Here is a 16,724-nt window from a genome sequence, read left to right as displayed (position 1 = left end):
ATAAACGCCCCGGAGGATAATTCCGGAATTAGATACATTGTGTAACAGATTGATGTGTTATATTCAAATTAAAAAAAAAGTTTTGTATAAAGTAAATATCGAAGTGTATATTTATGCCAAATAAACACAAATGAAGGGTTTTATAATTATCCTGTTATTAACGGAAACCGGTAAAAATCGTGTTAACCACAACTACTGAAGTAAAACGGTTTTTAAAATGTTGATTGTAAATATTTTTAAAACAATTATTGACTAGTTTTATCGTCAGTTATATATTCTTACATTATAAAATAAAAAAATAGCCGTAATATTGTGATTTGTAATAATAATTTACATTTTAGTGTATCAGTGATTTTTTTTATACACTACATAACGCTCTAAAAAGCCATTTTTACGGAAATTCGACCATACGATTTTCTTACGGCATGTTTAAAATACAAGTTTAACATGTATTCTTTCATTTAAAAAAAATCCAGGTGTGTGTTCTTTGGGTGCATTAAACTCCGTAACTAAGCGTCTTTTCAGATTTCGCCGCTGCACTATTTTCATTGGATATGATGATCACTAAGACAGATAGAATTTTACTCTTCTTGAAAAAAACTACCTGTGAAATACCATGCCTGGAAAAAAATTACTGTGACAAATTATCCCAAGGATAAAATATCAGAGAGGAAGAAATAACGTTACATTTGCCGTATGATCATTGACTGTGGAGGCTCAGAAATCAAATTAATTTAATAATACTTGCATGCTTTTTCATTTTTTAATTATTTGCATGATGCTGCATGATTTTTTATGTGAAAGTCGGTAAAATAGCTTACCAGAGCTCATGTTTTGTCTGTTATTATGTATATATATGCCGACTTCAAATTAGATTTACTAACTTACTTAGACAGTTAAGTTTGTAACTTTTATAGCTTGTTGAAATTAAACAAAAACTTTTTGACCAGATAAGCCATTGTTTTTCTTGTTTTTGTGACTTGGTTTATTGTTGGTGTGCTGTTTCGCTTTCCTCATTTCACCTGCATGAGGAAAATCTGTTAATCTGTAAAATCTGGCAAATTAAAAACCTAACAAAGACCTGTACCACAAAACTAACCAATGTTGTATAGAGACTAGGATTAAAAGGAAGATCTGGCATTGGATTGGTCATGTATTCAGGAAAGGAAATGAGGATATCACCAAGATTGCTTTGTGATGACACCTGATGGTAGAGGAAAAATAGGGAGATCAAAAGAGGCCTGGCATAAAACGGTAGAAACTGAGATGAAAGACCTTGTGGAGACTTGGAAGGAGATTAGGAAGACACAAGACAGACAGAAGTCAGTGGCTGATCCAGAAATTTTCATAACTGGGGCCCACTGACTGAATAAGAGGGGACCAGGTCTGATCATGGTTCAGAGATTCCCTATATAAACAACCAATTTTTCCGAGAAAAAGGGGGGGGGGGGGCTCTTTATTGTTTAGTGGCAACTATTACATCACATAAGGGAAAAGATTACCGGTATGTAAATGTGATATGAATATAACCTGCTCAACCCTCATGCTGAGATGAACATGTAAAGTGCAGTAGGAAAGAATACCAACCAACTTATTATTCTAATTCTAAGCCAACCCTGCTAGTGATTGCACCAACAACCCATGACACTTGAGGTGAGCATACTTTCATGAGTACACTTAGGCAGTTGCTTTTATATGAAGAAATAGATATTATTTTATTTTTTTTATTTTGTAAATTGACAAAAATCTTTTTTTACCATAAATCATACATATTCAAAAGTCATACTGCATAGTAGAAAGAGGCACAAAACAATTAAACTTACATAAATTATTAAATCAAAGCAGCACCCTCTACAGTGTTAGTCTGAAAATCTGATGGTGTCACAAATAGCAACACTTGAAACATGTAAATTACCAAAATATACAACATTAAATCTATTCTATACAATCGGTTGCTGGAATTTTTGGTTTCTAGAAGAAGCAGGCACATCCATGTGACTTGCTTAAATTGCATTATTTAGTAGATCTTATTCTAGTAGAATTTTGAATTTTTAAAAATTAAGTGTAAGATTAATTTATTCAAAACTTTAATAAACTCAGGAAGATTTATCTATAAAATAAAATTTGTATTAAATACTGTAAAGTTTTCTGATACATGTATACAGTAGCAAAATATAACAATGATAACAATAAATATACATGTTAGCCAGGAATGGTGGTAAAGCACAAAAAACAACAACAAGAGAACACTCAAAAATCTCTCACCTAAAAAACGAAGGTAAATAAAATACTTTTCTGAGTGCAGCATGATACAACCCCAGAGATCGAACCCTGAACAGTTAGGGCAAATTTGGACACAATATTCAAGTTTGAAACTGTCTGAATTTGGATTGTGATAAAAATTTTGACATAAATAGGTTTCTGACACAAAATAAATGTGGTAAAGATCTTTCAAATCTATTGTGTAATACTGTGCAATTGAAATTTTTTTCTAGAAACTTTTAAAAATTCAAAATTTGAAAAATGTTGATAAAAAAAATTGTGAAACAAATGTTTTTGCCCCCTTAATTCCTAAACTGTTGGCCCCATGACCCCTAAAATGAATCCCAAGGTTCTACCTGTGGTATCAAACAATGTGGTACAAGTTCAGAGTATCAAGTTCAAATATACACAAGTTATTATCCTAAAACTAAGAAAATGTTTGTTTTAGGCCCCTTTTGGGACCCTAATTCCTAAACAGTTAGGACCATCATCCCCAAAATCAATGAACCTTCTTCAAAGAGATCCATTCACTTAAACTAAAGTTATTGTCCGGAAACCAATGTGTCCTCGGACGCAGGTAACACAGTCGTTTTTGCAGTCGGTTGTATAAAAATAACAACTACTAGAACTGACAAGTTAGCCTATCAGCAGAAACAAAAAATACTAAAATAACAGTAAATAAATGAAAATTGAAAACCATTTGAATGATATTAAACAAACCAGGGCTCCAAGGATCATGTTTTGCTCACATTGCATTTATGCATAACATGATAACAATGATTCAATGCAATCTGTGTGGGAATATATCTAGTTCATTTGACTCTTTTTGCTGGACACTTACTCCACTATAGTTTTTGAGTTAAAATAGACCAAAAAAATGTCAATTCCATTTGATTCAATTCAAGGTAATTTATTGTTCAAGCTTACATTGTAATCGAGGGGAAACAACTTCTGTCATCATTTGAAGTTTTCTATCATATGGACTCATTTATAGATCTTTGTGTTGCTGATAACTTTTTCTAAATCATTCTATTACAGTTTTAAGGAGAGCCGTGGTGTAGTTGTTAGCACAACGGGAAGGTTTCTAGTTCGTTCCCCCTTCTGGGGATCTCCCATGACACCATTTGTGTGTATAGTCTTGGGAAGCAATGATAGTCTGTCGGAAGGGGATTATAATTGGCTGACCAATGTAAAGAAAGAGCAATATCTCTTTGCACGTAAAAGACACCATTGTAGATTTCGAAAAAAAGAAAAGACTAATCTACAAGGGTTAGGCAGCACTCTAAAGCGCAAAGTTGAAAGGGATTAGTATAAGTTGCAATAACTTGTTTCCCAATCCATTATAAATAAATATGTTTAAACTAAACTATTACATTTTTCAAAATGATTGGTAAAAATAAATAAATTGGCCAAAAAATCCTTATTTAAGAACCATTGCTCTTTTAAAGTCTCTATTGACAATACCAACAATGTGGATTTATTTGTAAATTTTGTCTTGTTGATAATTTCTTTCACTGTAATAGTTATGAAATAAAAATAGTCAAATGTTAAAACATTGTTCAAAAGAAATTTGTTAATATATTGTAACTCCTTTAAGATATTGTCTGACAATTTTGGTCTAAATGGAATGTAGGTCGATTTTGACATTTTTAACAGCATGTATGTTATAATTATGGATTTTCTCTCATTTTTAATACCCTTGATATAAAAAGCTGCAAACAACATGTTAACAATGACACTGAAAAGTAACACCCAAATCTAGCTTTTTGTCCTATATTGTAGATACGACAAACAATCATTGCACATTGATTTTTTTCAAATAGTAGTAAAAAAAGGCTGCTGTCACAATAATAGATATTCAGGTCTTTAATCTTTATTTTCTACTGTCATTTTTCTGTGCCTAACTTCATCTTCTCTAGGATTATCATAAGGTTTAACAGGTTTATCAATATCATGAACAGTTTCTTTAATTTTGTCTTTTTTCTCTTCTAAAATTACTGTATCATCTTCCTTATTTATATAACTGTCTGATACTGATTCTTGTGAAAATAATTCTGGTTTAGAAATATTTATTTCTTCTGTAAATACTGTTTGTAAAGATGTTATATGTTCATCTGAAAAAGTCACATTTTCTGTGGATAAGTCACTCATCATAGACTTTTGTGAAATAGAGCTGTCACTTTTCAAAGAATTATTAAGATTTCCTTTTGGCTGTTTTTCAATATCAGGTCCAATATTATCCACAAAGCTAGACTGTGTAAGAATTTGTGAAGAGTCAGCAAATACATCAGCTGTTTCTGTTGGACCTGGTTTCTCTGTGGATTTTGTTGTTTCTGTTTCCTTTGGTTTGTCTTTAATGAGATCATAAGCTTTACCTAGAACTATTATACTTGTTAGGACTTTAAATGTCATCAAACTGAAAAATAAAATAAAACTTTATGTTTCAACCTTTTTTTTTTTGGTTTGAGCAAGGATTTGTATAATTCTGTCGGTATACAAATCCTTGGTTTGAGTATATCATGTAAACAGTGGTTTCATAATTGTCTAAGTGGGTTTGTCTTAGTCACCTGCAAATGTCTCTCCATCTTTAGCATGTAAACAAGTCACTCCACAAAATATTGAATAAAGGAAAGGAACAACAAACACATTCTAGTACAGGAAAGGTATTGTGACAGTCATGTAAAGAATACACAGGCATATGGTAAACTGTGTTTTAGTATCCTTATATTAAAAACTCATGTTATAAAATGAATACTGATTGCACCTTGTATAAATCAGTAACATTAGCATTGGTTTAACACCATTATGTGGAAATCTATAATAATTGAATTCTTACAAAAAATGTATCGTTATATAACTGTGGATTTATTATTTTTTTATGTTGATTTCCTGGTATTGGGTGAAACAAGAATGTAAGGTTTCTGTATTTGCACTGGCTTAAGAAGGCAAAACCATTAAATCTGGTTAAAACTAAGAATGCAGAATGAATTCATGGTTAAATAAATTTGCAATGCAACTACAATCATGCATGATCTTCTATGTTATCCCTATTTTAGGAAATTTTCCTTTGATCTTGCTGACTGATAATTTTCTTTCTCAGCATAGTTGAATGATATGAAAATTATCGCTAAAATCTAAGGATGTGTATGCCTGTTGTCATGAATATAACAACTCTGTTATAGGTTAAATAGGAATAAACGGATTATCATTGGTCATCTCAACTCGATTACTTTTCTCGCTTTAGCCGTACCGGCTCAAGCAAGAAAATCTATCTCTTTGAGATGATCAAGATAATCTATAATAAGCAAGGTAAAGTTTCTACACTAAAATAGTGTTTATTCTTATTTAAAAAGCACATTCTACTCACCATATATATAGAGCAATTATAATACAGATACCAAGAGAACCTGATATCTTAAATGATCTGGTACATATCCTGACCAGTAGACAGGCTAGTGGTAATGGAGTAAATCCCATCCTCCTAGCTAATAGATCAGAATAATCTATGTACGCCTGAAAAAAGTAGTGTAGATTGATCAAAACAAAATATCAGAATAATCTATGTACGCCTGTAAAAAAATGGGTAAGCTTGGTCAAAACAAAATATCCGAATAGTCTATGTACGCCTGTAAAAAGTAGGTAAGCTTGATCAAAACAAAATATCAGAATAATCTATGGACGCCTGTAAAAAGTAGGTAACCTTGATCAAAACAAAATATCAGAATAGTCTATGTACGCCTGTAAAAGTAGGTAAGCTTTATCAAAACAATAGATCAGAATAATCTATGTACGCCTGTAAAAAGTAGGTAACCTTGATCAAAACAACAGATCAGAATAATCTATGTACGCCTGTAAAAAGTAGGTAAGCTTGATCAAAACAAAATATCAGAATAGTCTGTATAAGCCTGTAAAAAGTAGGTAAGCTTGATCAAAACAAAATATCAGAATAGTCTGTATAAGCCTGTAAAATATATTGTAGCGTTGTCTAAACAACACATTGAAATAATCTCTGTAAAATAGGTAAGCTTGAACAAAACAAAATATCAGAATAGTCTATATAAGCCTGTAAAAAGAAGGTAAGCTTGGTCAAAACAAAATATCAGAATAGTCTATATAAGCCTGTAAAACATATGGTAGCTTTGTCTAAACAACAGATGTTGATAACATGTGCAACCACAACCCTTGTGTGCTTGTATTAAGTCTCTAATCAGGGGTACTTTTTCATGTTGTTTATTGCTGTATATCATATTTGTTTTTGATTCATGCCTTCAGTTTTCTCATTTGAATTGTTTAACATTTTTCATTATGGGGGCTTTTATAAGTTTCTATGCAGTTTGGGTTTTGAAAGTGTACATTGACCTATAGTTGGTAACTTCCACATCATTTAGTCTCTAGCGGAGAGTTGTCACATAGACAATTATAACATAACTTCAAAGCCTGTAATAATAGGGTAGCTTTTGCAACACAAAACCCAAATCTTTAAACTAAGAGGGGGGATAGGACCTTTATTGGGACTCCTGAATCTGGTGTTTTTAAGCTGGGGTTTTCAGGATTGACTCTTACGGGATCTGGGAATTCTTTTTTCGAATTTCGGGACCTCGGGAAATTCCGTTTTTTTAAGCCCGGGATTTTGGGATTTTGTGTTTTTAAGCTTGAGATTTCGGGATCAGGACCCCTCCTACCCTCCCTCAACTAAGACTTGTATAGTTAAATTCCTTTTCTCTGTTGATATGTGATACAGAATTGTTCTTTAAATGTTAAAGGTTGTTGGTTTGACTTTGTTTAAAAATCTTATGCAATATATATGACTGATAACTGAAATTGCAGAAATGTGGATTCATTAAATATTCGTTTGATACTGATTTTCATAAATTTCATGGGTACAGGTAAGCAACAAAATTAAATAATTGAAGAATGACAAATTTTCTCTAGTCGTCTATGCAGGCTTCGGCAAAACCACAAATTAAATATATAAGAACATGCATTTTTGATCAATGAAAATTGATACCCACGAAAAATAAATGAATTCACAGTAATAACACATTAAAGTTTATACCCTGTTCTGTCTGTTGGCTACAAGGTCTTCTGCTAGTCTTACAGAGAAGGAATGGTACACCTAAAATTATATAAACAAATTATCTTAGAGAAAGAATGTTATACCTTAAACTACATCAACACTATCTTACATAGAAACAATGGTACACCTAAAATCATATCAAAACTACATCTTACAAAGAAGAAATAATACATCTTAAATTTTATCATTTTGGAGGCTCCATAAAAGTGGACAACAGTTGGTATTTCATTAAACCGAATACATTCAATATCTCCTATCTAGTTAACTTACATCAGCTGGTATTTCATTAAACTTGACTATGAAAGCATGTTTAATCCAGTCTACGAACAACTCAGCTACTAATACCATAACTGCATCTGGAATAATCACCCAAATATGATCTGAAAAACAAACAAAAAACACTTTTAAGTCATGAAAAAGCATCCAATAAAGATTGAACTTTTTTTTTGTTATTTACATGTGGCCTATGCAATAACAGAAAAATGACAATGAGTCTTGAGATACATTGTCTCCCTTTGCTGTTATATAAGTGATGAAAGAAGAAAAATAAATCCTTCTTCCAAGTATGTTACATTTGACATATGTCTGATGTTGGCAACTTTCTTTTCTTAAGTATGCAACACTTTTTTTTCAGAAATTCATGGATAACTAAACACAGGGATATTTTTAGTCAAAAGCTTTTTTCATCAATCATGTGACTAGATGCTAACACCTTTCTTCAGATCAGGTGATAAAATGTCTTGATTCCAGGAGCATTCTGTTTCTGTAAACCAACTTTTTTTCGCGAGCCATTTGTTTTTCACGACTTTCGTGAGCACAAAAATAACGTGAATATGTAAAATTTGGTTGTTTCCTTATTAAAACACACCAAGTTTGTTAGAAAATAATGAAATCAAAAAGCTGCAAAGTGGACTAGAAAGGGTCAAAGATGAGATTATTTGATATCATCTCACGGTCAATGACTTTTGAAATTTTTGCATATTTACATGTTGAAGTGTTGCCAAATAATTTTTTATCCGTTGCATTATAATAATGAATAGTAAGTTGGTTTACAGTATATTTCTATTAAAGACTACAACCAGCAATATACATATAAAAATCTCTCTACTAGTCATGTGACACATCCTAGATTGCAGGCATATTCTCAATTTCTGTCATATTTCTAATGAAGACTACACTCAACAGTATAACATATGTAAATCTTTCTACAGACCATGTGACACATACCTGGATTCCAGGAGAATTCTGTCATATTTCTAATGAAGACTACACTCAGCAGTATAACATAGACAAATCTTTCTGCAGACCATGTGACACATACCTGGATTCCAGGAGAATTCTGTCATATTTCTAATGAAGACTACACTCAGCAGTATAACATATACAAATCTTTCTACAGACCATGTGACACATACCTGGATTCCAGGAGAATTCTGTCATATTTCTAATGAAGACTACACTCAGCAGTATAACATATACAAATCTTTCTACAGACCATGTGACACATACCTGGATTCCAGGAGAATTCTGTCATATTTCTAATGAAGACTACACTCAGCAGTATAACATATACAAATCTTTCTACAGACCATGTGACACATACCTGGATTCCAGGAGAATTCTGTCATATTTCTAATGAAGACTACACTCAGCAGTAAAACATATACAAATCTTTCTACAGACCATGTGACACATACCTGGATTCCAGGCGAATTCTGTCATATTTCTAATGAAGACTACACTCAGCAGTAAAACATATACACATCTTTCTACAGACCATGTGACACATACCTGGATTCCAGGAGAATTCTGTCATATTTCTAATGAAGACTACACTCAGCAGTAAAACATATACACATCTTTCTACAGACCACGTGACACATACCTGGATTCCAGGAGAATTCTGTCATATTTCTGATGAAGACTACACTCAGCAGAATAACATATGCAAATCTTTCTACAGACCATGTGACACATACCTGGATTCCAGGAGAATTCTGTCATATTTCTATTGAAGACTACACTCAGCAGTATAACATATACAAATCTTTCTACAGAACATGTGACACATACCTGGATTCCAGGAGAATTCAGTCATATTTCTAATGAAGACTACACTCAGCAGTATAACATATACAAATCTTTCCTTTACATCACTACAGGCTATATGGTAGAGAAAACCTTTATCTATCTTCTTAAACATGTTAGATTTTATTTCTACAAACTAAAAGCAAAATAATATTTTAAATTGATTCAGTTGAAAATCATGCTCCTACTTCGACAGAAAAATATCATAAATTGATAAAAAAAAAAACCAACAACCAAAAAACATACGAATTTCAATAGCTCATTGATACATTAACATACTGAGCATTTAATATATGGACCTATTAATCAAAAATAGATGCAAGAGGATTATTTGAAATACATGAAAATAAGGAATCCTTTTTGTGTCTTGCCTGCACAGTCAGTTATTGTAGAGGGTAATAAAATTAGTTTCAGGGGACCACTAATGGTAAGTCAATGATACATGTATGTTGTATGGAGTACATGTATTATTACCATTGGCAAATCTTATTCTAATGAGATTATTTGATATCATCTCACAGTCAATGACTTTTAAAATTTTTGCATATTTACATGTTGAATTGTTGCCAAATAATTTTTAACCTTTGCATTATAATAACGAAAATTACACACAGACAAAGACATATCTCTATGCAACAATTCATATCAACCTAAAACAAAATTAACAATTTAAAACAAACTGTACTTACATTATTTGACATCATTATTGTTAACAAAGCTTTATTGTGAGAATTAAATGCTACATTCAATACAGTAGCCTGGAACAAAATCAGCAATGTATGTATTACTGATAAATGGGTTAAGGAATCAACTGTATGAAATGTAGGAAAGACCTCTATCTTTTATTTACTCAAAATTGAAAGATTTTGTTAAAAATCAGAATCTTGCATTTCCTCATCAGAGCATATAATTTTTCACATTCATTTCCCCAGCACATGTATATGTAATTGTAGTTCTAATGAAAATTGTCCAAGTAACTCACTTTTCTAAGAATATAAAAAATTTGGTTCTATGTACACGTACAATAATCTTACTTTTAAATACAGAAATATGTGTCATGCAAATAGACATCATAATTGTAATATGATATTAAATTAAGTATAGATAATTTCTCAAAAGGATACTGACATAAATAATAGCCAATATAAGATGCGGTATGACACCCACATGTTCTCTCTTTCTATCTTTTGGTTCTGTTGCTGTCCAAAATAACGCTTCTAAAATATCTTGTCCAAAACTTGAGAACAGTCTATCTGCCATCTGAAAATATAAAAGGAAGATTTAACCAGATGCTCCGCAGGGCGTAGCTTTATACGACCGCAGAGGTTGAACCCTGAACGGTTGGGGCAAGTATGGACACAACATTCAAGCTGGATTCAGCTCTAAATTTGGATTGTGATTAAATAGTTGACACAGCATAGGTTTCTGACACAGAATGAATGTGTTCTAATGAACTTAAAATTTTTGTTTTCTCTTAGAGCAATTCACTATGCTGTTGAATATTAATCCTCTCAAAAAAATGTTTGAAGAAATTTTCTTTTTATTTATGAAATTTCAAATGAGAAAAATTGAACCCAATTTTTTAATCACATCCCCCTTTCCCTTATTCCAAAACTAATCTCAATTAAAATATTCTAATGGAGTTTGCAACAATAACTACTCATTTAAATACATCATAAAATATTAAGATGTAAAAAAACTGCTTGTTATCACTGAATGGTAAAGATCATTTAAATTTATCAGTTGGTAGTAAAAAGTGAATATACATTGTATATTGTATATAACAAAGATTTAAGTTGATTCTGGACAAAGAAAGATAACTCCAATTAAAAAAATTCTTGCAATAAGATATTTCTTGCTTACTATTCTGGACAAAGAAAGATAACTCTAATTAAAAAAAAAAATTGCTATTTCACAATATTGTGAAATTAGATATTTCTTACCATTGCACAATACTGTGCAATTGAAAAGACTTGCTATTGCACAATACTTAATATAATAATTTTAGATCCTGATTTGGACCAACTTGAAAACTGGGCCCATAATCAAAAATCTAAGTACATGTTTAGATTCAGCATATCAAAGAGGCCCAAGAATTTAATTTTTGTTAAAATCAAACTTAGTTTAATTATGGAACCTTTGGACCTTAATGTAGGGCAATTTGAAAACGGGACCAAAAATGAAGAATCTACATACACAGTTAGATTTGGCATATCAACGAACCCCATTTATTCAATTTTTGATGAAATCAAATAAAGTTTAATTTTGGACCCAGATTTGGACCAACTTGAAAACTGGGCCAATAATCAAGAATCTAAGTACATTTTTAGATTCAACATATCAAAGAACCCTTTGGGCCCCTTTTTCCTAAACTGTTGGGACCAAAACTCCCAAAATCAATACCAACCTTCCTTTTATGGTCATAAACCTTGTGTTTAAATTTCATAGATTTCTATTTACTTATACTAACGTTATGGTGCGAAAACCAAGAAAAATGCTTATTTGGGTCCCTTTTTGGCCCGTAATTCCTAAACTGTTGGGACCTTAACTCCCAAAATCAATACCAACCTTCCTTTTGTGGTCATAAACATTGTGTTTAAATTTCATTGATTTCTATTTACTTAAACCAAAGTTATTGTGCGAAAACCAAGAATAATGCTTATTTGGGCCGTTTTTTGGCCCCCAATTCCTAAACTGTTGAAACCAAAACTCCCAAAATCAATCCCAACCTTTCTTTTGTGGTCATAAACCTTGTGTCAAAATTTCATAGATTTCTATTAACTTAAACTAAAGTTATAGTGTGAAAACCAAGAAAATGCTTATTTGGGCCCTTTTTGACCCCTAATTCCTAAAATGGTGGGACCAAAACTCCCAAAATCAATACCAACCTTTCTTTTATGGTCATATACCTTGTGTTAAAATTTCATAGATTTCTATTCACTTTTACTAAAGTTAGAGTGCGAAAACGAAAAGTATTCGGACGCCGACGACGACGACGACGCCAACGTGATAGCAATATACGACGAAATTTTTTTCAAAATTTGCGGTCGTATAAAAAAAAAATAAAAAATATACAATCATCATGAAAATATCAAAAGCATTCTAATATGAGCACCAAATGTTAACATGTAAACTTAACAAAAGTGACTTTAGATAGAGTATTTTGTTCATTTTTTTACATAAATAAGGCTGTTAGTTTTCTGGCTTGAATTGTTTTACATTGTCTTATCGGGGCCTTTTATAGCTGACTATATGCGGTATGGGCTTTGCTCATTGTTGAAGGCCGTACGGTGACCTATAATTGTTAATGTTTGTGTCATTTTGGTCTTTTGTGGATAGTTGTCTCATTGGCAATCATACCACATCTTCTTTTTTATATATTGTCCTTTACTCATCAATGTGCTGAACAAATTGATGTGACTTAAAGTCTAATTAGGTGAAACCGCTTTAGTGGACTCAAACAAATGTCTGTTTTTCATCTAAAATAGTCCCTCCAGTAAAGTTATGGTCAAACAACACATTCTAAAACTCTGTCATTGCAAATAAGAATATATGCATATATAGTTGAAGGGTGTGAATCTTTACTGAATGAAACCACAGCAAGGAGGTGGTGAATGAAACCCAATAATCAACCATGGATAAACTATACAACTTTTTGTTTAAAAGGTTTATAACCATCTATAGAGGTTAATTAGATTGAGAATTATATTCTCATTTTCATATTGTCATTTCAGGGCCTTTTATAGCTGACTAAGTGGTATGGGCTTTGGTCATTGTTGAAGGCTGTACGGTGACCTATAGTTGTGAATTTCTGTGTCATTTTGGTCTCTTTTGGAGAGTTGTCTCATTGGCAATCATACCACATCTTCTTTTTTATAAATACAGTACACTTTTTTAAGGTTTTGAGGGGATCTGAAAGATATTCAATATACCAGAACCAGTATTAAACATTTAACACTATAGGGTGGAACATCATAAAGTGTCTATATACTTACATCCAACATGTTATAGAAGACCTACTGTTTGATAACAGCTTGACCTCTAACAAGGTGGTATATCATGGACATGTCTATATACTTACATCCAACATGTTGTAGAAGACGTACAGTTTGATAACAGCTTGACCTCTAACTAGGTGGTACATCATGGATGTGTCTATATAGTTCACTATAATACAGCATACTACTAGAATAATACCCTTCAGAATATCACAAGCTTGTGCAGGCTCTAATATATGGCTGGTCCTGAAAAACAATTGCATGTAAATTTGAAATATCTATGTTTAATACAAAGAACATGTTTTGTTTTTATATTTTCATTAAGTTTTAAAGTAGCTGTCTCTATATCAATTATTCATATGATTTTTTTAATCATTTCCTCATTTGAACGAATTTGCAAATAGCTGACCACCTAACCACAATGACAGCAATTCACCAACAAATGTGTAAGGGCAGAGGAAATATAAACTTTTGATCTTTTTATTGTTAAGGCAGTTGTGTTAGTTTTTCAGTAGGATTATCCACCATAATTTTTATCACATACATAATACACCAATCTTTACATGTTTTTTTTTATGAATAGGTTGTACTGGTTGTCTCAAGGTCAATGGGCATCATTAACATCCTCAAATAATTGGATTTTACTGTGACATTATAACATGGGCTTTATGACCTATGAATTTTAGGGGAATGTGAAAGAAATCAAAATTTGTTTATTGGAATGAAGCTGCCAAATTTTGGTTTCAACTGAGATACTGTGATAACTTAACAAAAGTAATTAATGGACAAGAGATTTTACAAATTAGTGATCACACTGATCCTAACCTTTGCCTACTTGACCTTGTCATATGTATGGTGAAGAATGCTGGAACTATCATATGTATATATATTACCTGGATGAGAGTAACCCACATGGATGAGTTAATATCTTGAGGAATGCTACAAGTATTCTGAGAGGTAGGAATGTAAAAATAAATAGGAATGCATCCATTAAGTGCAAATACCCATAAAACAAGAACTGAAAATAGAAATAAAATATGTATATAAAATCTATTAAAATAGCGCCAACATAAAATCAAATGTGACTAAAAACTATCAACAAGATTCTTAACATTAGCATAATTAGTATGTAAAATAACGAAAAAACAATTGTAATTATTTCTTACAAGTAACACTGTTGGCATATTTCATGCATAAACACAGAATATACTATCACAGATCAAATGTATAATAAAAATGGACACAGCAAACTCATAACAAGCAATTATATTCAAAAATACAATCATTTGAAAATATTATATAATCTTTTTTTCCTTTTTAGGTTAATCATCACAAATATCTAAACAAAAGATTACTGAACCAGTTATTATTATACAGACAATAGTCAGAAAATTTAACATTCAAACTATGTAATATCCTTTTATTTGAAAACAGGAGACAGATGTTCTATTTCTAAGTAAACGTCTACAATCGACATGATCAAAGCTATTGGTTTATTCAAGCTTATTTTAGTTATAGATCTGAATTTAAAAATAACTTACCTTTTCAAGTTCCCTGGGTGTTTTCATAAATGTATACACTCTCTGTCTTCTTTCTGTAAACTTTTCTTGATCCCTTTCCAGCAGGTAACCTCTTGTCAACTCAGATTTAAAATATCCAAACACTGACACCCCTAAATGAAGAGCATGGAATATTACATTTTGGTTAACATAATCTGTGAGTATCATTTACAAACTATGTAAAATTTTAATTCAGCTGTTATACTAAAAATCATATATATACAACTGAATTTAAATCATGAGGAAATAATGTTTATTTTGTCAAACATGCAAGATAATAGATTTTGTTGTAAACATGGTAAACCAGAGCCAAAAAAATACCCAAACATACATCTAGCTACTAGTCTTCTAAAGCTACATATAGGAAGACATCTTGATAGTTCTAGAAGCTGTTTATATATAATTTATTGAGTATTGAATCATTATTTACTGCTCGTGTAATGTGTAATACTGTGAAAGTACTTTAATTCGTGGGTATCAATTTTTGTGGTTTGAGCAAAAGTTACATGTTCATGGGTTTTTGAATTTGTGGATTTTAGTTTTCTGAAGAAAAAACAAACCGAGTGAAGAATTGAAGCCATCAGAAAAGAAGATTTTTTATAATAACTATATGTTGTTTAATAATGATTTGTGAACATTGCAAAATATGGTGTTTTCGCTTACTTTTTAGTCTTTAAAAAGTTAAAAACATTCAACAAATTTGAAATAAAATAATTGCTTTCAGAAATAAGCTGATACAACTATGCTTATAAATTGTCTTGATTGCCGGAAAATTGCAAAGTAAACATTTTAATTGTTGCACACGTGTAATCAGAAGGGATGACACTAATTAACCTGAGATTGAGTAACCATGCTAACAGATTAAAGACTTTAAAAGGTGTTTATTGGGCCATGTATTCTCTAGATTATATGGCATGCCCCTATCCTAATGTGGTCAAAACTATATGCATGACATGCATGATATGGGGATATAAAATTGAAAAGTAATTTTTAGTAATTTTTTGTAAATTACAGTTTCAAACCACATTTTCTTGTTTAGTATTTTTTTTTCCAAACTATCTGTAAAAAATTATTTGTAATTATCTGCTCATGCACAGCAGTTATCAAATGGTTAGTAAGTAATTGAAAATCTGACCGATATTACTGGATATCTAAAAATTAGAAAGACTGTTTACAGAAGTCATATAATGATGGCCGAAAATTTCTTAAAGTTATGCTTATGAAATAAACATGATTGTCATAGAAACGAAATTATCAGACTAGGGGGTATATATAAGTGCATGGTCCATATGGTACATGTATATAATGGCATTTATAGAGATTTTCTAGTATATGGTAAGAAACAATTAGGGTACAAAACAGATATGGTATAAATGTTAAAAGTTCTAAATCAGTTTCACATCCTTCAATTCAATACGGATGACCTTCCATAGTGATGAACTACCTAACAGGAGAAGTGACAATATAATTTTTCAAAATCGTAGGACAAGCCGGGAGGTCTAAAAATATAATCAAAAATATTTAGGGTAAACCCGTCATTACGAGGTGTCTGCTGATTCGAAGTATTATTCATCTTTATTCTTTGATTTTGCTGCCAGTTGGAAACTCTTAAAGTTACTGAGAGAAATCAAACAAATGCGATATGTTGCATTGCATTTTCAGTTTCATTTCGTCTGTAAACAAGTATGAGTCTTTCCGATGCTTTCTTCTAAAGTCCATCTTGGTATTACTTTAAGAGCC

General features: G+C 31.5%; 1 protein-coding gene across 2 annotated transcripts; it reads right to left on the bottom strand.

Moving 5' to 3' along the window:
- Positions 1-3,023: 3,023 nt before the first annotated feature.
- Positions 3,024-16,723, bottom strand: LOC134715004 (transmembrane anterior posterior transformation protein 1 homolog). Of its 2 annotated transcripts, XM_063576821.1 has the most exons (12): positions 16,527-16,723; positions 14,967-15,097; positions 14,319-14,443; positions 13,530-13,671; positions 13,423-13,443; positions 10,552-10,687; positions 10,117-10,214; positions 9,413-9,563; positions 7,610-7,719; positions 7,319-7,378; positions 5,630-5,775; positions 3,024-4,678 (listed from the first exon to the last, which is right to left on the bottom strand). In XM_063576821.1, the coding sequence occupies exons 1-12, from the start codon at positions 16,555-16,557 to the stop codon at positions 4,129-4,131; spliced, it is 1,701 nt and encodes a 566-aa protein (XP_063432891.1). In that variant the 5' UTR covers positions 16,558-16,723; the 3' UTR covers positions 3,024-4,128. The 2 variants fall into 2 exon arrangements, with proteins under 2 accessions (XP_063432891.1, XP_063432890.1); XM_063576820.1 differs by lacking the exon at positions 13,423-13,443 and having other exon boundaries at positions 13,509-13,671.
- Position 16,724: the final 1 nt, after the last annotated feature.

This window comes from Mytilus trossulus, chromosome 4, assembly GCF_036588685.1.
Source record: "Mytilus trossulus isolate FHL-02 chromosome 4, PNRI_Mtr1.1.1.hap1, whole genome shotgun sequence".
NCBI lineage: Eukaryota > Metazoa > Mollusca > Bivalvia > Mytilida > Mytilidae > Mytilus > Mytilus trossulus.
The sequence above is the reverse complement of the archived record's forward strand: the minus strand, read 5'-3'. Positions and strand labels throughout refer to the sequence as shown.